Source organism: Lithobates pipiens, unplaced genomic scaffold (genome assembly GCF_037356315.1).
Source record: "Lithobates pipiens isolate NorthernLeopardFrog02 unplaced genomic scaffold, aLitPip1_a1.2 Scaffold_16, whole genome shotgun sequence".
NCBI classification, from domain to species: Eukaryota; Metazoa; Chordata; class Amphibia; order Anura; family Ranidae; genus Lithobates; species Lithobates pipiens.
In genome coordinates this window covers 604,361,704-604,388,838 of record NW_027507748.1, presented here as the reverse complement: position 1 = coordinate 604,388,838, position 27,135 = coordinate 604,361,704, and the positions used below count along the sequence as shown (strand labels likewise).

At 46.0% G+C, this 27,135-nt stretch overlaps 1 protein-coding gene across 1 annotated transcript in view; it reads left to right on the top strand.

Moving 5' to 3' along the window:
• The window catches only part of XPO4 (exportin 4), a 208,062-nt gene that overhangs the window by 50,278 nt on the left and 130,649 nt on the right, over positions 1–27,135 (top strand). Inside the window, exons 2-4 of the mRNA XM_077484003.1 lie at positions 14,656–14,761; positions 14,892–15,033; positions 18,772–18,910. Of these exons, the coding sequence (XP_077340129.1) occupies positions 14,656–14,761; positions 14,892–15,033; positions 18,772–18,910 (387 nt within the window). The remainder of the gene's footprint in view (positions 1–14,655; positions 14,762–14,891; positions 15,034–18,771; positions 18,911–27,135) is intronic.

Here is a 27,135-nt window from a genome sequence, read left to right as displayed (position 1 = left end):
ATCACGGTTTTACTAATCTGACAGTTTATTATTCTAAATAGGAAACCTTAATTTTGTTTGCAAATATTAAAGATTCTAACAACCAGCAAGAATAAGTCCTTGCATTTAAAGCACACCTGTCATTTTGGATCCATCATGGCAGTGCCTGTTAGTGGGCATCCACTCACCTGCTGCTGCTGTGTCCCTCACCTTGTTTTGTCACTGCCACATCACCAGCCGTCCCATTAAAGCAAATGGGACAGTCGGGGTCAACAGCGGGTCAGAGCAGGAGCCGCTGCACGACAGATAAGTTACTCTTTAAAAAAAAAAAAATGATTCAAATCAAGTTTTAACTACTGATTTAAATCATGATTTGAATCAACTTGATTTAAATCAAATCCACCAATCAAAATCAAATCAAAGGTCTACAGACAATTCCTTGGCCTTTTTATGGCTTGGTTTTTGCTCTGACATACACTGTTAACTGTGGGGCCTTATATAGACAGGTGCGTGCCTTTCCAAATCGGGTCCAAATAACTGAATTTACCACAGGAGGATGCCAATCAAGTTGTGGAAACACCTTTAGGGTCCTTTCACACGGGGCAGATCAGTTCTGATCCGCCCCGTGGATATCCGTTTGCTCAGCGGGGATCACAGCGCCGCGCTCCCCTATGGGAGATCGGATGACGACGGACCGCAGTGCCCGTCGTCACCCGATCCGCAGACGGATGGAAAAATATCTTTCCTCCGTTACACTTTTTCGGATCGGAGCGGGTTGGATGTCAGCGGACATGTCACCGCTGACATCCGATGCTCTATGGAGCACCCGTTCAGGTCCGCCTGAAAAACTGACAGGCGGGCCTGAACGGGACGTCAGTGTGAAAGGGGCCTAAGAATGATTAGTGGAAACGGGATGCACCTGAGCTCAGTTTGAGTGTCATGGCAAAGGCTGTGAATACTTGCGTACATGTGATTTTGCAAAGATTTCAAACAACTCTTTTACGTTGTTGTTATGAAGTAGTATTTGTAGAATTTTGAGGAAAACAATGAATTTTATTTATTTTGGAATAAGGCTGTAACATAACAAAATGTAGAAAAAGTGAAGCGCCGTGAATGCACTGTATACTACTGCCTCAGAAGGAAGCAGTAATGCCAAGATTGTGTCTGCATCTTTTTCAGTAAATGTGATTGAGTGGCTATACAGTTGCCCGATCACTTTTACAGCACTTTGAAGGGGGCTGCCAGCATTATTCTTGGGCTCTTTTGTTTAACTGGGGAGCCCGGGGCCGCTGTAAGTGTGACCAAGATCATGTATGCACGGAAAAGAAAGAATACATTACTATGCAATATGTTACATCCCTTCCAAATTTGTATAGTGCCTTATGAGAATTTTCATAACTTTAGTAACCTATTGGTTTTTAATATGAGACTAGCGTGTCATTCGTCCACTCACTCTCATTGCGTGTACAATACATATTCGGTTGGGTTGGCTGTAAGTGTTCCTTCCCTCTCCTCTGCAACAAAATAAGCTGGAAGCTAGAGGGATTTCATCACTTCGGTTTCACTTCCAGGAAACAGCCAATCAAACAGATCTGGCCTCCAAGGCAGTCGAACAAACGCGGAGGAGGGATCAGGGTCCCCCCCCCTCCCCCCAGCTCATGCTCAAAGGCAGACACACGTGGGTCCCTCGCACATATGTAAACAGTGATTGCATCAGACATGTGTGGTATTGCTGCAAACATCAGAGCGAGATCAATAATTCTAGTGCCAGAGCTCATGTTTAACTTACAACGCCCAGCATTTTATTCTCCAGGGCCTTTGCTTTCAAAAAGTATATAATGTTTTGAGGTGCTATGTAACTTTAGCAAAAGCAGATTGTATGTGGAAAATCTTAAAATTGCCCCAGTAGGCAAGTGGTTAATTAATTTCTGTCCGTAAAGTGGAACTAAACGCTCCATCAATTAACTATTTTTAATTATTATGCTGCTAGTAAATGGATAGGAATGTATATTATATTTTTAAATCTTTTTTTTTTTCTTTAGTTGCTTTCTTGTTTCTACCCTAGGCCAAAATTGTGTCATCCATCCCAGGAGTCTTCATGGGCATTTTATTTTGCCTGGGGAAGGGGCTTTCTTAGATAAATACTGTCCTTCCTGCATGCCTGACATAAAGGCACTCTAGGAAGTAAATGCTACATGAATCATCTGCCCTTGCTCAAGGTTGTCGGTGGCTAGGAATGGGGGGAGGGGGGGGGGTTCAAATTGTTTTCTCTACAAAATAAATCTTTACTTCCATTTACAAAATCTGACGCGTCGCCTAATCTGATGAAGCAGTGGATGGAGCTGCCCTCTATAGACACATTGTGGCTTGGCCCTGCCCCCTGCTTCCTCCTTTATAGCATTTGATTAACAGTAGCAGGAGCCAATGAGTTCCTCTGTAAAGAGGGAGAAGAGATCCAGCCATGCACAGCGCTAGATCGATTGAGGACTTGGGTAAGTATTTAGCCAGGTGGGGAAGAACGGCAAGCTTTTTTTTTTTTTTCTATTTTTTATACCTTAATGCAGGGAATGCGTTAAAGTGGTATTAAAGTCTTTAAAAAATAAAACCACGAACATGTCATACTTGCCTGCTCTGTGCAGTCCTAATCCTCCTTGTCCCCCATGGGCGCACTGGGCCCCTCCCTCCGGACGAGTGCTTCCAGAGCAAGCATCCTGCAATGGGGGCACCCAAGCAGACAAGCTGCGGCTCTGCATGTCAATTCTACCCCTCTCTCCTGATTGGCTGAGACCCAGCCAATGAGGCAGAGTCCCTGGAGAGCCGTGGCATTCGTGAACATCGCTGGGTCGAGATGGGGCTCAAGTTAGTGTTGGGGTTACTTTTTTTTTACTTGAATGGGGTCAGGAAGAGTGCAGCTGTTGTAGTGCTTACTAGTAGAGCGATTTCCAGCTTCCCCAGAGATATGCATACTTACAGTGAGTGGTCCATAAACAGTGTTCCAATTTTCTCTTCCCTGTTCATCTTAGACAACTACTTTTTCAAATTTCCATCCTTTTTCCAGAAACCAGGCTGCAAATGTTAGATTCTCAGCTGCGTGTAACTGTAGTTGTACAGGTAAGAACAGGATGGTGGACAATTGACTTGTAATCTTCTACATCCTTCTAAATGGCACTGAAGCCGCTGGAGGTGCATTTTCCAGGATACTTTGCTGCCTTCCAGATGTCTTCACTTTCTGGCTAATAATAGTAAAAGCTACATTATTAAATTCTTACAGGGAGGAAGAGGCAAAGTAAGCAGCTCTATTATTTCTCCTGACATTTTTAGGCCAAAACGAGATGCAATAATGGGAGTGAGTGTAGATCATGTATCGCAGTCGGCAAGTGTTGTTCTGAAGGTGGACAGGAGCTTCTTCTATGGCGTTTATTATTTGTGTACTGTGATCTACACTGAATAGAAAATTACAGGTATCTAACCTGAGTGTGGGACTGCTGAGTATGTGGGGGTGAGGGGTACCTAAAAATGCTTGCCTTCTGGAACACCAGGCATAAGGCCTAATGACACACGTGACATTTTTAATGTGACTGTTAGGGGGTGTCAGACTTTTTTTTATGCTGCTTCCAAACTCCCCTGCATGTTATCCTATGTGTTCTTGCACGTATCGGCTTTTAGCAGCATTTCATGGCAGGAGAGTTTAGTGGCAGAAAATAAAAAAACATTGCCAGTGCGTTCTGGGATAGCAGCGTTTTGGCAGAGAAAAACGATGACCGCTCCTAAACTCTGCTAAACATGGCGCCCAGCATTTCTTCTTTTTTTTTTTTTCTAAGCGGAGGCTGTCCGTGTCCCTAACAACCAGTGAATACCTTCCGGCCACCTTGACCTTAACAGGCAAGTCACCTGCTGAAGGTAAACAAAACAATTGGCGGCCATATAATATTTCCAAAATGTACGCTGCGCGGGGGGAGGGGGGGGGGGGGATGTTGACATCTGTATCGACACATTACTTTGCTTTTGCATAATATGTGTGTTTGTTGTCATTTTGGACTGTATATAATGGGGGAGGATAATAGATCGGCCATACTCTCTTGTTCGGGAGGTTGGGTTATATACAGTTCTGTAAGGATGTTTTTGTTTTTTCCTATAAAATGGCTGCTGGACATTAGTGATATTGGGCACCAACAAATGGCGACGCCCTGCTGGTCTTCAAGTCTAGCCACTTTAGTTACAATTGGCTTGTTACTTCCCTTTGGTTTTTCCCACCAAGAAAATGACTTTCTTATATTAATGGCATTGGTCTCCAATATGGCACCAGAGAAATTTCCTGCGTAACTTAGCTATTTCATATAAATAGAGGTGTTATACCATTGGCTCTCCACCCTTGATATAGTCACTTGACGAAACATGTCGGGTTGAAGTTGAAAAGACACAAGTCCACCATCAAGTCCAACCTATGTGTGTGTGAGTTTATGTCAGTATTACATTGTATAACTCTGTGTGCTGTGGTTGTTAAGGTGCTTATTGAATAGTTTTTTGAAACTATCGCCACTACCTGTGGAATGGTATTCCACATCCTTACCGCTCTTACAGTAAAGAACCCTCTACACAGTTTAAGATTAAACCTCTTTTCTTCTAATCTCAATGAGTGGCCACCCACGTGTCTTATTAAACTCCCACTGAAAAGTTTTATCCCTATTGTGGGGTCACCAGTATGGTATTTGTAAATTGAAATAATATCTCCTCTCAAGTGTGTCTTCTACAGAGAGTATAAGTTCAGTGCTCGCAACCTTTCCTCATAACTAATGTCCTCCAGACCCTTTATTCCTTTTGTTGCCCTTCTTTGTACTCGCTCCATTTCCAGTACATCCTTCCTGAGGAGTGGTGCCCAGAACTGTACGGTATACTCCCGTTATGGCCGGACCAGAGGCTTGTGGAGCAGGAGAATTCTCGTTTTATCTCTGGAGTTGATCCCCTTTTTAATGCAATGCCGATATTGTTTGCTTTGTTAGCAGCAGCTTCACATTGCATGCCATTACTGAGCCTATCATCTACTAGGACCCCCAGGTCCTTTTCCATCTTGGCTTCCTTCAGAGGTTCTCCCCCCAGTATATAGATTGCATTCATATTTTTGCCACCCAAATGCATTATTTTAAGTTTTTCCACATTAAAACTAATTTGCCATGTAGTTGCCCACCTCACCCTCATAATACTGTAATACTTGTATGCGTTTGGTTTGCATTTTTTGATTGCACTTAAAGAGGAAGTAAACCCTGATGAGTTTACTTCCTCTTTCATTCCCTGCAAAGGCAAAGCATAATAGACTACTATGCATCGCATAGTAGTCCATTATGTGTCACTTACCTGACACAGGAGCCAGCGAAGTCGCTGCTGTCCCCTGTAGTCTGCCGCATCCATCTTCTTGGTGGGGTCTCGCAGCTCCGCCGCTGTCATTCGGCGAAGCCACGATGACGTCACTCCCGCGCATGCGCACGGGAGCCGACACGTGCTGCAGCTCCGTCGTTGAGAATGCCGCGCTCAGTGCGCCTGCGAGCCGTTGTCTACGGCGCATGCGCCGTAGACAGCGGTGCCTGTTTTCGGGCAAATATCTCCTAAACGATATAGGTTTAGGAGATATTTCTGGGACCTACAGGTAAGCCTTAATCTAGGCTTACCTGTAGGTCAAAGGGGTTTGTAAGGGTTTACAACCACTTTAATGGTTGCTTTCAATATTTTGCAGAGTGTGACACCATTATTGTTTGTTGCGTTTTTGTGCACACTTTTTTTTGTTTTTGCTATACAGTCCAGCTGTATATCTTTATAGTATACATAGAGCGTGACATTAAGGCACATATTACATACAATGGTTTGCCGCCTATTAAACCCCTGGGGGGGGGGGGGGGGGGGTTATTTATAATTAACTTTATTGGTTCAGAGTAGCGCCGCATTGCCTTTATTTTTGTTAGTTCCTGTGTTCATGCACACAGGCTTTTAGCAGCATTTTGTGCCCCCCCACTGCCAGTGCAATCTGGAGCAGCAGCGTTTTGGCAGAAAAAACGCTGACCGCTCCTAAACACTGGTGCCTAGCATTTTTTGTTCCTCTTTTCTAAGCTTCTTAACAACCAGTGAATAGTTGCCCGCCACCTGGTCCTTAACAGATAAGTCATCAGCTTGGCAGGCCAGGAGGGGGGAGGGGGGGGGACAGCGAGCCATATCGAGCCATCCCCCAAAGTACCTTGTTCCCATGTTGATGAGGACAAGGGCTTCTTCCCCACAACCCTTGCCGAATTGGTTGTGGGAGTGTAGGGGGGGGTTACTTATTGAAATCTGGAAGCCCCCTTTAACAAGATGGCCCCCCAGATCCTAATGTGAATGAGTATGGGGGATCATTCACCAAAAGTGTCTCTAAAAGTGAATAAAAATGCGCACACAGTTTTCGACAAGTCCTTTATTGGAAGGAAACAAAAACAATGTTCCCCCGGTGTAGATTTCAGTAAGTCACCCTGCACCTCCGCAACCACTGGGCCAGGGTTGTGGAGAAGAGGTCCTCATCAACATGGGGACAAGGTGCTTTGGGGGTTGACCTCATGCGGTTTTTAAATTTTGGCGTAGATCCCTTTAAAATCAATACCGGATCCCAAAGGATTGGGAGGGCGGGATCCCACACAGTTTTTTTTTTTTTTTGTTTTTTTTTGTATGCAATTTTTAAATGCCAAACCTAGTTGTGTGACCACTCGGTTCTCAAGCTTAGAGCCGGTGCAGCATGGAAGGGAGTATACATTTTGTTTTTGTGTTTTTAACATCTCCAAACTTTTCCTTTTTGAATTCCAGTTGTTTTTGTAGCGCAGCTCACAAAATGAAAGCTATGATTGGTTGTGGTGAGCAGTACCTATATATTCCATTTGACAAACGTAAATTTGGATTGGGGGGAACTTTATTATAGCGTCTAGTTATCTAAACATCCCGGCATGCTGTAAAACAATGGCCAAGTTATTCTTGGCTCTGTAGTGCTGGCCCACTGCTCTGCTCAGAAGTAGCACAAAGCTCATTTCTTCTGCCTTGTTTCTCTGCTTTTGTTCGTTTCCCTTTGAAGTCCATGAAAATGTCTGTGTCTATACAAGCATAATGACCAGGCAAGGGAGAGAAGGCTGAAATGAATGATGGAGCTTAGTGGTACTCCAGGCAAAACAAATTGCAGCAGTTCCATCATTGAATTCTCTCTCCATGACCTCCTCAAGTGCCCCTGACATTTTGTAAGTTTACTGGTGTCTTTTAATACAACTGGGATTTTTGTTATTGATTTTAGTTAATTTGAATGTTTCATTTGAAAGTTCCAACAAATTATACTTTCAGGACATACATGACCACCCCCGAACTCTCAGGAACGGTGCAATTTTCTATGTCCTCAACTAACATCCTTTTGATACCTGAAATCTATGCAGATTTGTTTACGTATGGTGTCCACCGCTGTTTTTGTATTCTCTATATTTTCAATAAAACCCTTTGTACAAGAAAGTTCCAACAAACTATTTTATTTATTTAAAAGTGCTTCTTTTTACATCTCCACTAGATGGCACTGCTTGACTGATCTTCTGCCGTTGGTTTTAACAGCTATCTGCTAGGGGGGAACCCTACTTGGTGCTAAAGGACTTTTTTTTTTTTTTAACCACTTGCCGACCGCCTCACGCCGATGTACGTCATCAGAATGGCACGGGCAGGCATAAGCACATATATGTACGTCCTTTGCCTCCCGCGGGTCGGGGGCCCGATCGGGCCCCCGCCCGGTGCCTGCGGCGGTCGGTTTTCGTTCGGGAGCGATCCCGGACGAGGGGACGGCCATTCATTCATGGCCACCCCCTCGCGATCGCTCCCGACGAATGGAAATCCCCGGTGACATCACTTCCTCTCCTGTAATGTAAACACAGGAGAGGAAGTGATGTATTCTCTCCTCCGTGTCGGTATTTTTCGTTCCGACACGGAGGAGAGCGGATCAGTGAGTTGCACCAACACATCCCACACACAGTAGAACATGCCAGGCACACTCACACCCCCCCTTTACCCCCCGATCACCCCCCCAATTACCCCTGCCCCCCAGTCACAGTGACACCAATGTCATTTTTTTTTTTTTTTTTTTTTTTTTTGCATTGGTGTCATTTGTGACTGTAATAACTGTTAGGGCAGTTAGGGTTAGCCCCCTTTAGTTCTAATGTACCCCCCTAACCCCCCCAATAAAGGTTTAACCCCGTGATCACCCCCCGTCGCCAGTGTCACTAAGGCTGGGTTCACATTGCAGCGGTTTATGAGAACGAATGTGATTCGCACCGCACTGCAGTGCAAATCACATCCGATCTCTGTGCGATTCGAGTTCAGCCATTCGCCGCACCCGCCGCACCCGCCACACCCGCCGCACCCGCCGCAAATTCGCACGGGACCCTTTTTTTGGCCCGCAGCAGAATCGGATCGCATGGGTGTTCACACCATGCGATCCGAGTTTGCAGATCGCACTGCGATATGCGAACTGATCTGGGGGTGTCAGTAACATTTCACTGACACTCCCAGCAGTTCGCATAGGGCAGTGTGAACTGCCGCCGGGAGGCATGCGATGCGGGAACCCGCCGCGGATTCGCGGCGTTTCCGCATCGCTCCAGTGTGAACCCAGCCTAATAAGCGATCATTTTTCTGATCGCCGTATTAGTGTCACAGGTGACGCTAGTTAGGCAGGTAGGTATTTAGGTTCGCCGCAGCTTTTTATAGCGCTAGGGACCCCCATATACTACCGCATAAAGCCCCCTGATTGCCCCCTAGTTAACCCTTTCACCAGTGATCACCATATAACTGTTACAGGTGACGCTGGTTGGTTAGTTATTTTTTTATAGTTTCAGGGCACCCGCCATTTATTACCTAATAAAGGTTTAACCCCCTGATCACCCGGCAGGTGTCATTTGTGACTAATAACTGTTAGGGCAGTTAGGGTTAGCCCCCTTTAGTTCTAAGGTACCCCCCTAACCCCCCCAATAAAGGTTTAACCCCGTGATCACCCCCCGTCGCCAGTGTCACTAAGGCTGGGTTCACATTGCAGCGGTTTATGAGAACGGATGTGATTCGCACCGCACTGCAGTGCAAATCACATCCGATCTCTGTGCGATTCGAGTTCAGCTATACAGATAGTATGGCTGAATTCGTGTCGCACCCGCCGCAAACTCGCACGGGACCCTTTTTTTGGTCCGCAGCAGAATCGGATCGCATGGGTGTTCACACCATGCGATCCAAGTTTGCAGATCGCACTGCGATATGCGAACTGATCTGGGGGTGTCATTAACATTTCACTGACACTCCCAGCAGTTCGCATAGGGCAGTGTGAACTGCCGCCGGGAGGCATGCGATGCGGGAACCCGCCGCGCATTCGTGGCGTTCGCATCGCTCCAGTGTGAACCCAGCCTAATAAGCGATCGTTTTTCTGATCGCTGTATTAGTGTCACAGGTGACGCTAGTTAGGCAGGTAGGTATTTAGGTTCGCCGCAGCTTTTTATAGCGCCAGGGACCCCCATATACTACCGCATAAAGCCCCCTGATTGCCCCCTAGTTAACCCTTTCACCAGTGATCACCATATAACTGTTACAGGTGACGCTGGTTGGTTAGTTATTTTTTTATAGTTTCAGGGCACCCGCCATTTATTACCTAGTCTCACTAGTGTACCCCTAAATTTAGGGGTGTCTACTTTCTAAAATGGGGTCATTTGGGGGGGGGGGGTTTGTGCCATCTTGGCATTTTATGGCCTTCAAAACTGTAACGCCCTTAGAAAGCCTGAAGGCGGTGCTTGGTTTTTGGGGCCCCGTACGCGGCTAGGCTCCCAAAAAGTCCCACATATGTGGTATCCCCGTACTCAGGAGAAGCAGCAGAATTTATTTTGGGGTGTCATTTCACATATGCCCATGGCATGCGTGAGCAATATATCATTTAGTGACAACTTTGTGAAAAAAAAAAAAAGTTTGTAATTTTCCCGCAACTTGTGGCAAAATATAAAATATTCCATGGACTCAACATGCCTCTCAGCAAATAGCTTGGGGTGTCTACTTTCTAAAATGGGGTCATTTGTGGGGGTTTTGTGCCATCTTGGCATTTTATGGCCTTCAAAACTGTAATAGGTAGTGAGAAGTGAACTCAAAAAATTACGCCCTTAGAAAGCCTGAAGGCGGTGCTTGGTTTTCGGGGCCCCGTACGCGGCTAGGCTCCCAAAAAGTCCCACATATGTGGTATCCCCGTACTCAGGAGAAGCAGCAGAATTTATTTTGGGGTGTCATTTCACATATGCCCATGGCATGCATGAGCAATATATCATTTAGTGACAACTTTGTGAAAAAAAAAAAAAAAAAAAAAAAGTTTGTAATTTTCCCGCAACTTGTGGCAAAATATAAAATATTCCATGGACTCAACATGCCTCTCAGCAAATAGCTTGGGGTGTCTACTTTCTAAAATGGGGTCATTTGTGGGGGTTTTGTGCCATCTTGGCATTTTATGGCCTTCAAAACTGTAATAGGTAGTGAGGCGTGAAATCAAAAATTGACGCCCTTAGAAAGCCTGAAGGCGGTGCTTGGTTTTCGGGGCCCTGTACGCGGCTAGGCTCCCAAAAAGTCCCACATATGTGGTATCCCCGTACTCAGGAGAAGCAGCAGAATTTATTTTGGGGTGTCATTTCACATACGCCCATAGCATGTGTGAGCAATATATCATTTAGTGACAACTTTGTGTAAAAAAAAAAAAAAAATTTTTTTTTTGTCATTATTCAATCGCTTGAGGCAAAAAAATAAAATATTCAATGGGCTCAACATGCCTCTTATCAATTTCCTTAGGGGGTCTACTTTCCAAAATGGGGTCATTTGGGGGGGTTTTGTACTGCCCTGTCATTTTAGCACCTCAAGAAATGAGATAGGCAGTCGTAAACTAAAAGCTGCGTAAATTCCAGAAAACGTACCTTAGTTTGTAGATGTGACAACTTTTGCGCAAACCAATAAATATACAATTATTGACTTTTTTTTTACCAAAGACATGTGGCTGAATACATTTTGTCCTAAATGTATGACTAAAATTGAGTTTATTGGATTTTTCTAATAACAAAAAGTAGAAAATATCATTTTTTTTCAAAATTTGCGGTCTTTTTACGTTTATATCGCAAAAAATAAAAATCGCAGAGGCAATCAAATACCATCAAAAGAAAGCTCTATTTGTGGGAAGAAAAGGACGCAAATTTTGTTTGGGTACAACATTGCATGACCGCGCAATTACCAGTTAAAGCAGCGCAGTGCCAAAGTGTAAAAAGACCTCTGGTCATTTACCAGCAAAATGGTCCGGTCTGAAAGTGGTTAACATATTGGCTTGGCAGGAAGATTTGATCAGGTTAACAGCTTCAGCCACGGAAGATTGTGCCCCCTTCCTAAACCAGATTCAGCACTGCGTCTCTTTAAAGGGGAGGGCCACCCTGAAAAACAAAAAAATGTTAAAAATTACAAAAAAATCTAAAAAAAAAAAAAAATGAAAAAAAATTTTTTTTTTTACTTACCAGAAATGCCTGTTGCTAGGCACTTTCTCCTAATCTTCCTCTTCCTCCTCCGCGGAGATCTTCTGTCTTCTCTCTTCGTCGCGGCGTCTTCTGGGTAATGAGTCGCGCTGTGTTCTGGGAACTGTGTGTTCCAGAACACAGCGCGTCCCATTCAGAAAGCGCTGCGGGACTCGCGCATGAGCAGTAGCTGCGGGACTCGCGCATGCGCAGTAGGAAACGGGCAGTGAAGCCATAAGGCTCCGCTGCCTGTTTCCCTTACAAGGGATGGCGGCGCCGGGACCCGAGAGCCGAGGGACGGGTCGGCCTCGGGCGGCCGACATCGCGGGCGCCCTGGACAGGTGAGTGTGTTTATTAAGTCAGCAGCTGCAATGTTTGCAGCTGCTGACTTTTTTTTTTTTTTTTTTTTTTATAACCGGCCCTCCGCTTTAACTGACAATTGCACGGCCGTGCAACGTTGCACCCAAACACAATTGACGTCCTTTTTTCCCCACAAATAGAGCTTTCTTTTGGTGGTATTTGATCACCTCTGCATTTTTTTTGTTTTGTTTTGTTTTTTTTGTGCTATATAACAACAAAGTGTCAATTTTGAAAAAAAAAACACAATATATTTTTTTCTTTTTGCTATAATATCCCCCAAAAATATATAAAAGATGATTTTTTTTTTTTTCAGTTTAGGCCAATATGTATTCGTCTACATATTTTTGATAAAAATAAAATCTCAAGCATTTGGTTTGCACAAGAACTATAGCGACTACAAAATAGGGTATAGTTTTATATCATGTCTATTAATTTTATATATATATGTATGTATATGTGTGTGTGTGTATGTATGTATGTATGTATGTATGTATGTATATATATATATATATATATATATATATATATATATATATATATATATATATATATATATATATATATATATATATATATATATATAACTTTTTTTTTTTAAACTAGTAATGGCGAGCTGCAATTTTTAACGGGACTGCGACATTATGGTGGACACATTTTTGGGACCATTGGCTGTTTATACAGCGATCAGTGCTATAAAAATGCATTGGTTATTGTAAAATGACACTGGCAGAGAAGGGGTTAACACTAGGGGGTGATTAAGGGATTAATATGTTCCCTAGTGTGTGTTCTAACTGGAGGACTGTGTAAGGGAGATGACCGATTGCTGTTCATACTTTGTATGAAAAGCAATCTGTCTCTTCTCACCTCAGAACACCGGAAACTGTGTTTTCACACACACATCCCAGTTGTCGGTGTGCCCCAAGCGGATCAGCTCCGTGGGCGAGCGGGGGGGGGGGGGATTTGGGGGCGTGCGCGCCCAGTGGCCAAAAAAGGAAGCGACTTGACAGGATGGCGATTCGCGCAGCCTAGCCATGTTGCCGCAGTACAACTGCAGCGGCTGGTCGGCAAGCGGTTAATTGGGCTTTGAGAACAAGTTTATCTGTGTATATGGGGGACAGCCTTTCTGATTCACGCACATCATTTTGCTGCTTATTGGAATGAGTCTCTGCAGTTATGATTGGCAGCTGGAGACCATGTGATTTCCCCCCCCCCCTTCTTTCATGGAAATAGAGGCTAAAGTGGAACTTTAGTCAGAAAGTCACTTCAGGCTGTCCACTTTTGCAGGTATAGCTATGTAAAACATTAGAGATAAGTGTCTATGCTGTGTAAAATCTAGTAACACACTGTCTCGCCCCGCTCGGCACATGCTCAGTTGCTCTCCATTTTTAGGCACTGTTGAGTTTGTAGAGGTCAATCTGCTGACTGCCTTAAAGCGGAATTGAGCCCTCCTATCCTATAGACCCCTTTCACACCAGGGCGTTTTGCAGGCGCTATAGCATTAGAAATCGCGCCTGCAATCCGTCCTAAAGAAGCTGCACCATTGTCTGTAGTGTGAAAGCCCTGAGGGCTTTCACACTACAGCGGTGCGCTGGCAGGACGTCAGAAAAAAGTCCTGCCAGCAGCTTCTTTGGAGCGGTGAAGGAGCGGTGTGTTTACCGCTCCTTCACCTCTGCTGCCCATTGAAATCAGTGGGGCAGCGCTGTAATGCCGCCGGCAAAACGCCGCTATTGCGGCCTATTGCCGGCGGGTTTAACCCTTTTGCGGCCGCTAGCGGGGGGTAAAAGCGCCCCGCTAGCGGCCGAAATCCGCCGCAAATCCAGCGGTAAAACGCCGCTAAAAATAGCGGCGTTTTACCGCCGACGCAAGGTGCGGTGTGGTGTGAAAGGGGTCTTACAGTCAAGGAAGCTGCTTCTGTTTGCATGGTGCTGCACATGTGATCAGTTCTGACCCCAGCCATTTGATGGTTTTACGGTTTGGTTGAGGATACAAGAAAATGTGACCGTTGGCAAATCTTGACAATCTAGGTTTGTAACTGTTGTTTTTTTTTTTTTTTTTTTTTTTTTTTTAACCATTAAATCGATGGGTTTAGTTCTGTGTTTTTTTTTTTTTTTATTTATTTATTTTTTTTTTGATTTACTGCTGCTCTGGGTTTCAACAAACTGGCAGCCGCCTGCAAGACGAAACAGGAGCAAAGCTGGAGGCAATTTACAGCGCACACTCATTTTGGTATCATAACTATTGATGTGTAATGTATGGTCCTAGCTAAAGAATTTTTTATTTTTTTTAAGTTGTTATGGGTAAAGTTCCGCTTTTAAAGAGTAAGAGCGCTTAGTAAATGAGATGGAGTAAAACGCAAAGTGCAGTGAACTATACCAATCTATAAGAATTTGTTTTCCACCGATTTTATTTGTATGAGCTGAATCTTGTTGCTGCACTTTGCCCATCACTATTACTGCTGAATTTGGCTGCACATGACCATTCCTCCCGCATTGGTTGGCAAGTGTAGCCAAAAGAAAAGTCTGTTTCCAGTCCACACAGCAGCTGATTTTATCATTTATCCTTCATTGAAAATGTTTGTGGGTAAGGAAAAATCAGTGCAGAAATCTAGAAGGTAAATCGGATGTTGCTTTGATGGCTGCTTCCTCTGGCACTTTGGGTTACGGTTATGCCCATAAATGTTCTTTCATAGAAGGGACTTCATCTTTTCAGTGCTTTTCATCCAAGAACATTGCTGGGCTTGAAATGTTGAAAATATTTTTGCTTTCTTTTTTAGGCTCCGCCATCCATGGTGAATAATGAACAACGGCAGCATGCAGAGCACATCTTCCTCTCCTTTAGAAAGTCTAAGTCACCTTTTGCTGTATGCAAACACATTTTAGGTATGTATGTTTTACATCTGCTGTACAGTAATATAAAGTTAAAAAGGAGCCTAGTCTATTAAACAGTTGTAAAGATCTCTCTTGTGGTGCATTACTGGTTTTAACATCCTTTTTCTCTATATTTATACAGAAACTAGTAAAGTGGACTATGTACTGTTTCAAGCCGCCACAGCGATAATGGAAGCCGTTGTACGAGAATGGATCCTCTTAGAAAAAAGTAGCATTGAATCACTCCGAACATTCCTATTAACTTATGTCTTACAGAGGCCTAAGTGAGTACAAACCTGTTGACAAAGCTTTTCTGTGTGATGACAAATAAAGGCAATATTCCAGCAAGGGTGAGAGGTTTCATTTCTGGATGCAGAGGAATGCTCTTTTGCTGTCTTTCTCCAGTGTCTATACTAGCATGACAATAGGTGGGAAAATGTTTTTCTTGCTACCACTAGAGCAATGATGGCGAACCTTGGCACTCCAGATGTTTTGGAACTACATTTCCCATGATGCACATGCACTCTGCAGTGTAGCTGAGCATTAGGGGAAATGTAGTTCCAAAACATCTGGGGTGCCAAGGTTCACCACCACTGCACTAGAGGGTGTTACATGAAGAAAAAAATCCCTACATTGTTTCACGATTAAAATGTCCTCAGAAGCTACAGGCAGGTGAACGTCACATTTTATTCCAATGATTCTCATTTAATGTTGGGTCCTATTTAATGGTAATGTAGAATATAGATGTCAGGTCAATTCTTACATTAAAGTGTAGGTTTACCTATTCACAAAAAATGAAAGGTGGAACACCTTTTCCACCCTCCTGGTCCCCGCTGCACTTTACCTCCGTGGGTGATTAGCTGTCGCTGCCCACGCAGCTAGTGCAGCGGTCCGGGGATTTTAAAGCCTCCGTTTTCAAATTCCGACTGGTCCTAGTGGTCATATGCCAGTACGAAACCAAACAGAATTACTCTTGAGCCATCCCAGAAGCCGTAAGGAAATGAGGGGAAGAGCGGTGGGGATTTCAGTCCCTGGACTGCTGCACCAGCTGTGTGGGCAGTTAAAGTTAATTACCCACCGAGGTAAGTGCAGAAAGGACTGGGAGGGTATTCACCTTTTCACAAAACATGAAACACTTTACCAGATCACCAAAGGTACTTTTCAACTTCCCCAAATTCTTTGCTTTCATGCTTTATACTGTAAAAGGGTTTTCACTCTACAAGACCTTGCAGTATTGATGGAGCTGCTTGTGCATGTATTTGTGATTTGTGCCTACTCTTTTTTAGATCTACTTAGTTACTTAGCTTGACTGCCTACTTTAACTACTTTTACTACTGATTCCAAAAGTACAGGCGAACCAGTGGCATGAATTTTATCTCTACAGCCTAAGAATATGAAGACCCCTAAATGTGATGTTTTTGGTGACCGGTTCACTTTAAATGATTCTGCTGGTTCATGCTTTTAATTGACTGGGGCTTGAGGTATTTAAGGAAAAACATTAATGGTTTTAAAACTTTACAGGGTTATTATCCCATTTTTATAAAATACTTAATCTTTTCTATAAAAACTCCTTTATCTTTTAGATATAACTTTTAAAAATCTGTTCAATTAGTGCAGAAATTACCTACAGATCGTGTCAGATTCTGAGCTCTGCTGTACCCTGTGCACTCTTATGTTATTTCAAGAAGTCTTATTTGCCCTACTAGTTCATATCTCGGACTTCAGAATAATTAGTCTGTGTTGTAGACACAAGTAGAGTGAGAGAATTTGATTGCTCTAGCAAAAGATAACTGGGCATGGCTGTCACCACTCGGTGCATGACAATGCTGTGTTGTCATCCCGTGCTACAACCAAATGTGGTTGCATTAGATTTTAATTTTTGAGGCTGAAAACATTTGCAGTAAGTACAGAAAATACCCATTGATTTTGCAAAAAATTGTCCTTGTTATGTTTTGTAAGATGAAGTCAAATCTGTGTGACTTTCTAACTATGCCTCACATAATTATATAGTTGGCAAGTTTGAATAAAGACAACAGTCCTTCTTGGCCATTTTTCAGAGAACATGAATGACAACACACAAAGCATTTTTCACGCATGGTTAGTGTTTTGTTGAAGCCATTTATTATCAATAACCTGTTCACTCTCTTTAAATCGTCTCTTTAAATTTGACTACTGCAATTCCCTCCTCATTGGCTTACCTTTTAAATAGACTATCCCCCCTTCAGGCCATCATGAATGGTGCTGCCAGACTCCACCTTACAAACTGCACAGTGTCTGCTACCCCTCTCTGCCAATCCCTCCATTGGCTGCCACTTGCCCAACAAATTAAATTCAAAATACTAACACTTACAAAGCCATCCACAATTCTGCCCCCAGCTACATCACTAGCCTAGTCTCAAAATACCAACCTAATCGCCCCCTTCGTTCCTCCCAAGACCTCCTGCTCTCTAGCTCCCTCCTCACCGCCTCCCATTATCCGCCTCCAGGACTTCTCCCAAGCCTCGCCCATCCCCTGGAATTTACTACCCCAATCTGTCAGAATGTCTCCAAATGTATCCACTTTTAGACGAACCCTGAAAACTTTCCTCTTCAGATAAGCCTATGCTGCCTCCATCTAACAACTGCACTATTTTCTCCATTAGCCCATCCCCCACAGCTATTACCCTTTTGTATAACTTGACCTTTCCTCCTAGATTGTAAGCTCTAATGAGCAGGGCTCTCTGATTCCCCCTGTCTTGAATTGTATTGTAGTGTCTGCCCTAATGTTGTAAAGAGCTGCGTAAACTGTCAGCGCTATATAAATCTTGTATAATAAAGCATAATGACAACAAACGAGCCAAATGACCCTGATCAAATGGGTGACCCTGATCAAATGTGTGTGATTTTGGCCTGATAACATGCACACAAGTTGACACAAAGGGGTTTGAATTGCTGTTAAAGGTAACCATCCTCGCCTGTGATCTGTTTGCTTGTGTGTGTATAAAAGGTCAATGACTTTCTGGACTCCCGACAGACCCTTGTATCTTTCATTCAGTGCTGCACTGACTTTTCTGGATTCTGAGTCATGGGGAAAGCAAAAGAATGGTCAAAGAATCTGTGGGAAAATGTAGGTGAACCCCTAAATAACTTCAGATGAAATACAGGACTCTCTAAAAACATGTGGTGTGGCTGTTTCAAGATGCACAATAAAGGAGGCACTTGACGAAAGATGGGCTTCATGGTCGAGTCGCCTGAAGAAAGCCATTACTACGCAAATGCCGCAAAGCATTCGGCTTACAATAGGAGACACGTCTCAAAACTTCTGGCACAAATTCATTTGGAATGGTGAGACCAAAATTGAGCTTTTTGCCACAACCATAAATGCTGCATTTGGAGAGGAGTCAACAAGGCCTATGATGAATGGTGCACCATTCTTGCTGTGAAACACGGAGGTGGATCACTGATGGTTTGGGGATGTGTGGTCCAAAACAGCCAAGTCAACCTGTCATTGGCTACAGCAGAATAAAGTGAAGGTTCTGGAGTGGCCATCTGTCTCCTGACCTCAATATCATTGAGTCACTCTGGGGAGATCTCAAACGTGCAGTTCATGCAAGACAGCCCAAGAATTTACAGGAACTGGAGGCTTTTTTCAAGAGGAATGGGCAGCTTTACCATCTGAAAAGAGGAAGAGCCTCATCCACAAACCGCGGTATTAAGACCTGGGAGATGTAAACTTTTGATCGGGGTCATTTGGGTAGTTTCTGTTGCCTTTATGATTTAAAAAGTGTAAACACCATTAACTGATTATAAATGGCTTCAGCCAAACACTAACCATGAGTGAAAAAAGTTTTTCTGTTATTCGTATTCTCTAAACTTATGAGCACAACTGTACCTACATTGGTCCAAACCTATAAACTTAAGAATGTACACTTTTTAGAGACTGGTTTTAGGATGACTTGTGCAGTATATTATTTGTATACATCTGTAACTTCGCACATTCAGTGATACGCGTTGGAGTTACTTACCTTGTTTTACATTTGCAGCCTCCAGAAGTATGTACGAGAACAGATCCTCTTGGCCGTAGCAGTCATAGTAAAGAGAGGATCGTTGGACAAATCTATTGACTGCAAAAGCATTTTCCATGAAGTCAATCAGTTAATCAGCAGTGGTAACCCTACAGTTGTAAGTAGTAATTCCTTACTCATACTTCTGAACTTTCCTTTTTGGCCTATTGGAGCAGCTAGTAGGACAGACCTGCAAAAAACTATAGTATTTGATTGAACCAGGTCCACCTGGTTTACATTTATTGTGGCATATAAGGAAAGGTGCGTGTGGGGTTCTGGGAAGAATGGCTTAAAACAAATGTTTCACTTAACCCAACATGGACAAAACCACAGGTTTGCTGCAAAAGTAAGGGGGAGCCGAGTAGTCCCTACAGCTTGAGTGATGTGAATTTTTATCTTGAATCATGCTTCTAGTGCATGGTAAGTGTACTACAAGAGAGATCTTTTCCATCCTTGCTGTTTAATGATGTCTTTCCCCAGAACCTAGCTTGGGTTTCCTTTTTAAAAAAAAAAAAAAAGGCCATTCTGTTTGGGCATCAGATGACTCGCATTGCATGCACTCTGTTATAAATTTGTGTGTTGCTGATAATGTCGTTTAAAGTCGGTCATTCCATTAAAGTAATGAAGGTTTCTTTAGATCCGGTCTCCAGGGAGGACTCGGACAACTGAGAAAACATTTTTTTTTTCTAATTATTACTAAAGCAACTCCTGCAGTTAATTAACGTTAGCTGTTGTCAATTTTGTAAAAAACAGGTTAACCTAAAACAATAGGTGTGTACTGTCCTAAAAATCTTTTCATTATAAATACATTTTAGTAGTTACATTAAGCAGTTAAAAAATTTGAGTGGTTTAAAAAAATTGCAATTGATTTTTTCCACAGGAGTGCAGTTTGTCCTGTACTCCTGTGACCCTTTTTCAGCTTCAGCCCGCTATCAGCTGATGTCAGTCGGTGCAGGCTCAGGAAAAATCGTGGCCATATGGTCGGGATCCACCCCCATGCCTGGACCGGCACCCAGCTCAGGATCCCAGCGGGCCAGTCCCCTTCACAGCTCAGCACTCCAGTGAGCACAGAAAGTCACCTACTCCATTCTACTACAATCTGTTTGTAGTCCCCAAAAAGGAAGGGGTATGTTCAGTCCTGGACTTGAAGGCCCTCAACAGCTTTGTGAAAGTGCAAAGGTTCAGGATGGAATCTGTTCGCTCCATGGTCGCTGCACTCCATCAGGGTCTTCCTGGCATCCTTGGATATTAAGGACACGTACTTACATGCACCCATATGCCTCTGGCATCAGAGGCTTCTGTGATTTGCAGTCAGGGAAGAGCACTATCAGTTTGTGGCTCTCCCTTTTGGCCTGGCGTCAGCACCCCAAGTCTTTACTGGGCGGACATGTTGGTGGCTCCATGGGGCATTATCGGCTGATTTATGCTCCCCCCCCCCCCCAAAGCTCCTGCCACTTCTGCTACGCAGAGTGGAGGACGAGCGAGGGCATTCCAGTAATTCTGATGGCTCCAGATTGGCCTCAGCATCCTTGGTATGCTGACCTAGTGCGACTGGTGGCGGATGTTCCTTGGCGGCTGCCGATGCGAGAAGACCACCTATCGCAAGGTCCGATACTTCATCCTGCTTTACCGCCGCTTGTTTTGACGGCATGGCTGTTGAAAGCCGGGTACTAAGGGACTGAGGTCTGTCAGACTCGGTAATTTCCACTATGCTGGGGGCACGGAAGTCATCTTCTCGAAAGATTTACCATCGTATGTGCAAAGTTTGTGTGAGGAGATGGGGTGGCGTCCATGCACATACTCAGTTTCCAGGATCCTGCTATTTGTTGCAGCGAGGAGGTGATCAGAAACTTGCCTTAAGCACCATCAAGGGGCAGATATCAGCTTTGGCTGTCTTTTTCCAACATCCCTTGGTGACTCACTCATTGGTGAGTGCTTTTTGCAAGGGGTTTGACACGTAATCCCTCCGGTTTGACCACCGCTACCTCCGTGGGATCTGAATCTGGTACTATTGGCGCTTCAGAAACCGCCATTTTAAAACATTAGGGAGATTCCCTTGTTAACTCTCTCAGAAAGCAGTCTTTCTAGTGGAGTTTCTGAGTTGGCGGCCTTATCATGAAAGTCTCCCTACCTGGTCATCCACAAGGATGAGGTGCTACGCCCACAGCCCTCCTTTCTTCCATAGGTGGTTTTGGCATTTCGTCTAAATGAGGACATTGTGTTACCATCCTTATGTCCTAAGCAGACACATCCAAAAGAAGTTGCTTTACATTCCCTGGACGTGGTCCGGGCTCTACGGTTGTATCTGTCTGCTACGGCTCCTTTCCGGTGGCTGGTCCGAAGAAAGGTCTGGCGGTCTCCTCGACCACCATTTCTCGGTGGTTCGGGCTTATGCCTTAAAGGGGCGGGTGCCTCCTTTTCCTGTAATGGCTCATTCCACAAGGGCAATTGGAACTTCCTAGGCTTTCCGACCTCAAGCGTCTGTCTCCCAGATGTGTAAGGCGGCGACTTGGTCGTCTGTTCTCAATTTCACAAAATTTTACAAAGTTGGCATGAGTGCATCTTCGGATGCTTGCTTTGGCCACAAGGTTTTGCAGGTGGCTGTGTAAGGTTGCAATTTAGGCTTTCATTAAGTTACAAGTTTATTGTGAATGCATCTTTAGATGCATAAGTTGGCCGCAGGTTTTGATGGCGGCCGTTTTAAAGGTGGCAACTCCTCTGTTGAGGTGTTCCTCTTGTTGTGGGTGACTTTTTTGCTGTTTCCCCCTTCGTTTTTTGGCACTGCTTGGGGGCATCCCTAAGGTCAAGAATTAAACGAGCTGTGTCCGTCCAGTGAACGAAAGAGAAAATAGGATTTTTGTTCCGTAAAAAATCCTGTTCTCTGGAGTTCCTTTATGAACTGAGCTGCAGGAAACGGTGAGGGGTTATAGCCAGTGGGACCGCCCTCTGGGCGGTGCTGTGCAGTCTTCCTGATTTTACATGTTCTGCCTAGTCCTCTCCGGAAGGTGGTGTGATATCCCTAAGGTCAAGAATTAAAGGAGCTGTGTCAGTCAAACTCCAGAGAAAAGGATTTTACGGTGAGTACAAAAATCCTATTTCTTTCGTTCACTGACTGACACCGCTCCATTAATCTTGACCATAGGGTTGTTAGGCCACCTTCAGGAGAGGACTAGGCAGAACATGTTATACATGTGAAAAAAATGAACTTTACAGTTCCGCCCGGGGGCGGTCCCTCCAGTAATAACCCCTCAGCCTGCTTCCTGCAGCTCAGTTTTTTTTTTCTGCCAAGTGAAGAAGGACCTTGCGTCCTTGCGGGACATCGATCCTGGGATTTTTTGGCTGAATGTTTGCCTTTTGCGCAAGATTTTAAGGTCCTGTGATCTGCTATCAGCAGCCGGCTGGGTGACAGGCTGGATAATCTAGATCCTTGTAGTCTCCCTAGCCTGGCCATCGAGCGCGTGCAGACCTTAGCTATGCACTGGGTTGGCCACGACATGCCCGGCCGTTGAGCGCAACACTCCGGGGCACACATATGACCAGACTACTGATGACTTTGTCAGTGTGCTGTGGCCAGCAGCCACCCCGTACTGATTGGAGAGTGTGTCTGTGATGGGATGTCCCCAGCTCGTCTGGATGGTAAGTACAGCTCTCCCTGCCTTGGCGGGATTGAGCAGCTGGGCATTCCCTAGGTCGATTCAGGGGTCCCTCTCCTCCCTCTCTTCTCTCCCTGTCCATATTTTCCCTCCCCCTGTGGGGGATGCTGCATGATGGGCTGCTGAGCAGTGTCCCTGTAGCCAGGGGTCCCCTGGGGGCTCTCACCTTGGATGGAGGGCTGTGTCCCTGGGTGTCTGTGGTCTCCCCACTGGGTATCTGGAGGTCTGCATGTGCTGATAGCCATAGCGCTGTTCTGCCATTTTCAATGTCCTTTCACTGTGTACAGTTTGTCGGCTATTTTTGGTTTGCCTCAGTGGAAAGCATGGTCAGGGGCCATTTTTCTGTAGCTCGGCGGCCATTTTCTTTGTGATTATGTCCTTTATACAGGGCTGCCATTTTGTTGTAGTCCAGAGTGGTTTTTATGCTCCAGCGCTGGTCCCTGCTGCTCAGAACAGTGCGGTTTTTCACCCGGGACACCTGGGAGCTGACACAGGCACTTGTAACTGAACGGCACAGAACTCGGCCAGGGTGGCTAGTCCTGCGGTGGGAGCCCATCAGTCTGCAGCAGCTAGGAGGGTGGGACTGTGCACCTGTCCTAAGTCCTTAAGGGTGGCAGTCAGGGTGGGTCAGCATGGCTTCAGAAACTGGTGTTTCTCCCCGAACTCCCTGCAATTGCAACCAGATCGTCGGTGCAGTGCCTTTTGGATGCTTTGTCGGTCCTTGAAACGTTCGTTGCCAGGGAGGAGGTGGTGTGCGGGCGCAAAGGTGGTGAAAAGCGGCCCCTGCCCCCCCCCCCCTCCGGGGAGAGCTCTGACGCAGACTCGGGCCCCGTTGAGACTGGCGGCCCCTGCTCTGTTTCAGATGACGCTGACCAGGACCGATCGGACAGTGAGGATGAGTCCGGGTCTGCGCCCACGCAAGACAAAGCGCTAGTTGGAGCACTTATCGCAGCTGTGAGTTATACCCTGAAAATTCAGGATACAGCAGGTCCCTCTGCTGAAGTAGTAGTCCCTTTTGGGTCCCGTAAGCCAGGGGTTGACAAATTTGCTTTGAATTTAGGAGCCAGTTAAAAAAGTTAGGAGCCAGTTTTTTTTTTCAGCTCCTGGGGTAAGGCCACTCATTTTCACCCCCTATCCCTAACTCACAATGGAGCACCCAGTCAATAACTCCATTGAAACGCTGTTACATCAGGGGTATGGGCTGACCAGAAAGAGTAAGGCTGACAACAGATGGAACTGGCTGGCACTGGCAGGTGGCACTGGTTGCCACTGGAAGGCACGTGGAACTGCCAGATGGCACCGACAGGTGACACTAGTTGGCATTGGCAGGTGACACTAGTTGGCATTGGCAGGTGACACTAGTTGGCATTGGCAGGTGACACTGGTTTGGAACTGGCAGGTGACACTGGTTTGGAACTGGCAGGTGACACTGGTTTGGAACTGGCAGGTGACACTGGTTTGGAACTGGCAGGTGACACTGGTTTGGAACTGGCAGGTGACACTGGTTTGGAACTGGCAGGTGACACTGGTTTGGAACTGGCAGGTGACACTGGTTTGGAACTGGCAGGTGACACTGGTTTGGAACTGGCAGGTGACACTGGTTTGGAACTGGCAGGTGGCCCTGGTTTGGTGATGGCAGGTGGCCCTGGTTGGTGATTACACTAGTTGTCACTGGCAGATGGCACTGATTGGCGGTGGCACTGATTGGCGGTGGCACTGATTGGTGGTGGCAGGTGGCACTGGTTGGTGGTGGCATTGGTAGGTGGTGGCAGGTGGCACTGGTAGGTTGCACTGGTTGGCGGTGGCACTGATTGGCGGTGGCAGGTGGCACTGACTGGCGATGACAGGTGGCACTGGGTGGTGGCAAGTGGCACTGGGTGGTGGTTGCAGGTGGTATTGATTGGCGGTGGCACTGGTTGGCACTAGCAGGTGGCACTGATTTGTGGTGGCACTGATTGGCAGTGGCAGATGGCACTGGTTGCCGCTGGCAGGTGGCACTGATTGGTGGTGGCACTGGCAGGTGCCACTGGTTGGCACTGGCACTGATTGGCGGTGGCAGGTGGCACTGATTGGTGGCAGGTGGCACTGATTGGCGGTGGCACTGGTTGGTGGCAGGTGGCACTGGTTGGTGGTGGCAGGTGGTATTGGCGGTGGCACTGGTTGGCGCTGGCAGGTGGCACTGGTTGGTGCTGACAGGTGGCACTGGTTGGTGCTGGCACTGGTTGGCGCTGGCAGGTGGCACTGGTTGGTTGCAGGTGGTATTGATTGGAGGTGGCACTGGTTGGCACTGATTGGTGGCAGGTGGCACTGGTTGGCACTGGCAGGTTTCACACGGAGCACTCTGTTACTGAAATGTAACAGAGGAGCTGGCGGGACCCTGCCGGGGTGGGAAACTGACAAGTAACAGAGAGGTGGATATGTCAGATTTCAGCCTGATGTCGGGGTGGGCGGGACCCGGCCGGAGTGGGCGGGACTCAACAGCTATCAAACACCAGCCAACGATTGGGCTGCTTAAGAAAAGGGGCGGGCCACATACAGGTAGCGGCCCACCCAGATCCCATTGGCTGGTGTTTGATAGCTTGCTGGGTCCCGCCCCCACCCCGGCCGGGTCCCACGCCCACCCCGACATCAGGCTGACAGATCCTCCTCTCTCCATTGCGTGTCAGTTTCACACACAGCGCGGTGCTGCAGAGTGTGGTGGAGGGAGGAAGACGGCAGTCAGTGTTAATGCTGCTGCATGTCTGGGGCATCGATAGTGAGTCGGCTGGTGGCAGCTTAGGCGCCAGGTCGCGATTTCTGGTCGCATTGGCGACCTGGCGCCTGGGGTTTGTCGAGCCCTGCCGTAAGCTTTATTTTGATAAGTTCATATACAAGGAATGGGGAAGACCGCAACAGACCTTTTTGGTCCCATAAAGAATGGCGGTGCGTTACCTCTTTGAAGAGAGCCTTCTTAAAAAATGGTCGGCTCCTCCGGTCTTGGACCCCCCAGTATCCAGGTTAAATAAAGTAACCACGATCCTGGTAGAGGGGACTCCTGCATTTAAGGACCCTACTGACTGGAAGGCTGAGGCAGTGGCCCGTTCCTTACGGTTAATACGACCAGTACTGGACACAGCACTTGTGTCGCAGGCACTTACTGAATGGGCAAAACTTTTGCACTGTGAATTGGAGAAGCAGCAGGCTATTCCTGTCTGCGTGGAACTAGCAGACCAGTTAGTGCCCGGCCTTAAAGCGTATGTAAACCCATCGATCTAACAGTTTGAAAAAACAGTTAACATTTCCGGCATTCTGGGAATGTAACTGTCACATTGGTTGTGCTCGCAACCAAACTGTCAAACCATCTAATGGCTGCTGTAATAACTGATCACATGTGCAGCTTCATGGCAGTTAAAGATTAAATAGAGGCCAAGATGGCAGCTTCCTTGGCTGAAAACGATAGGAGGGTTTACTTCCGCTTTAAGTACGTTTGTGATGTGGACCTGGATACGCTTCCCCTGCTATCCAGGGCTTCAGTGTCCGCAGTGGTGCTGAGGCACCTGATTTGGCTAAAATGCTGGTCTGCTTACTAGGCATCTAAAAAAAGCCTTGACGGATCTACCCTTCCTTGGTGAGCGGCTCTTTGGAGCCTCGTTGGATCACCTTATTAAGAATGTCACAGGTGGGAAGAGTACCTTGCTCCCATAGGCCAGGAAGACTAAGGAGCCATGCCGCAGGCAAGCATGCTCATTTTCCGACCAATGGGTTTGCAAACTGATTTCCTCTGGCTGCAAGATAGAGTTCCTCTCTTGGCCACCAAACAGATTCTTCCCCTCCAGCATACCCTTACTCCCGGCTCACCGGGAGGCCCTATTGGGGGCAGTAAGGGACCTGTTAAGCTGCGGGGTGTTAGTGCCTTTTCCGGAGTCGGAAAGGTTCCAGGGGTTCTACTCCAATCTGTTGTCCCCAAAAAGGAAGGGGTATGTCCAATCTTGGACCTGAAAGCCCTCAATTGCTTTGTAAAAGTACATAGGTTCAGAATGGAATCGGTTTGCTCAGTAGTCACAGCACTCTGTCAAGGGGACTCCCTGGTGTCTTCAGACATCCAGAAAGCGTACCTGCACATACCCATATGCCTCAGGCATCAGAGGTTTCTGTGATTTGCAGTTGGGGAAACCCACTACCAGTTTGTGGCTGTCCCCGTTGGCTTGGCTTCAGCATCCCAAGTCTTTACCCAAGGTATTGGCTCCAATTTTGGTGTTGTTGCAACAACGTGGGATCGCGATCGTAGGTTACCTAGATGATCTCCTCCTGAGAGCAGCTTCTGCCTCAGAATTCAAGGAGAATGTGGCGATCATCATGCAAACCCTGCAGGAATTTGGGTGGCTGTTGAACCTCAAAAAGTCGGTGCTTGTGCCGACTCAGCATCTGGAGTACCTAGACCTACTGCTGGACTCCGTGGAAGCGAGAGTGTTTCTCCCTTCAGACAAACTGCAGACTCTCAGAGCTGCGGTGAAGCTGTTGATGAACTGCAGGTGGTCGTCACTGAGCTGCTGCATGCAAGTCCTGGGTCTCATGGTGGCCTCCTTCGAGGTGGTACCGTACGCCCAATTTCACATCAGAGTCTTGCAGAAGGAGATTTTGACAAAATGGGACAAATCTCTGTTATCCCTGGATCGTCAGATTTGGGTGAGCCAGTTAGTCAGGTGGCTGA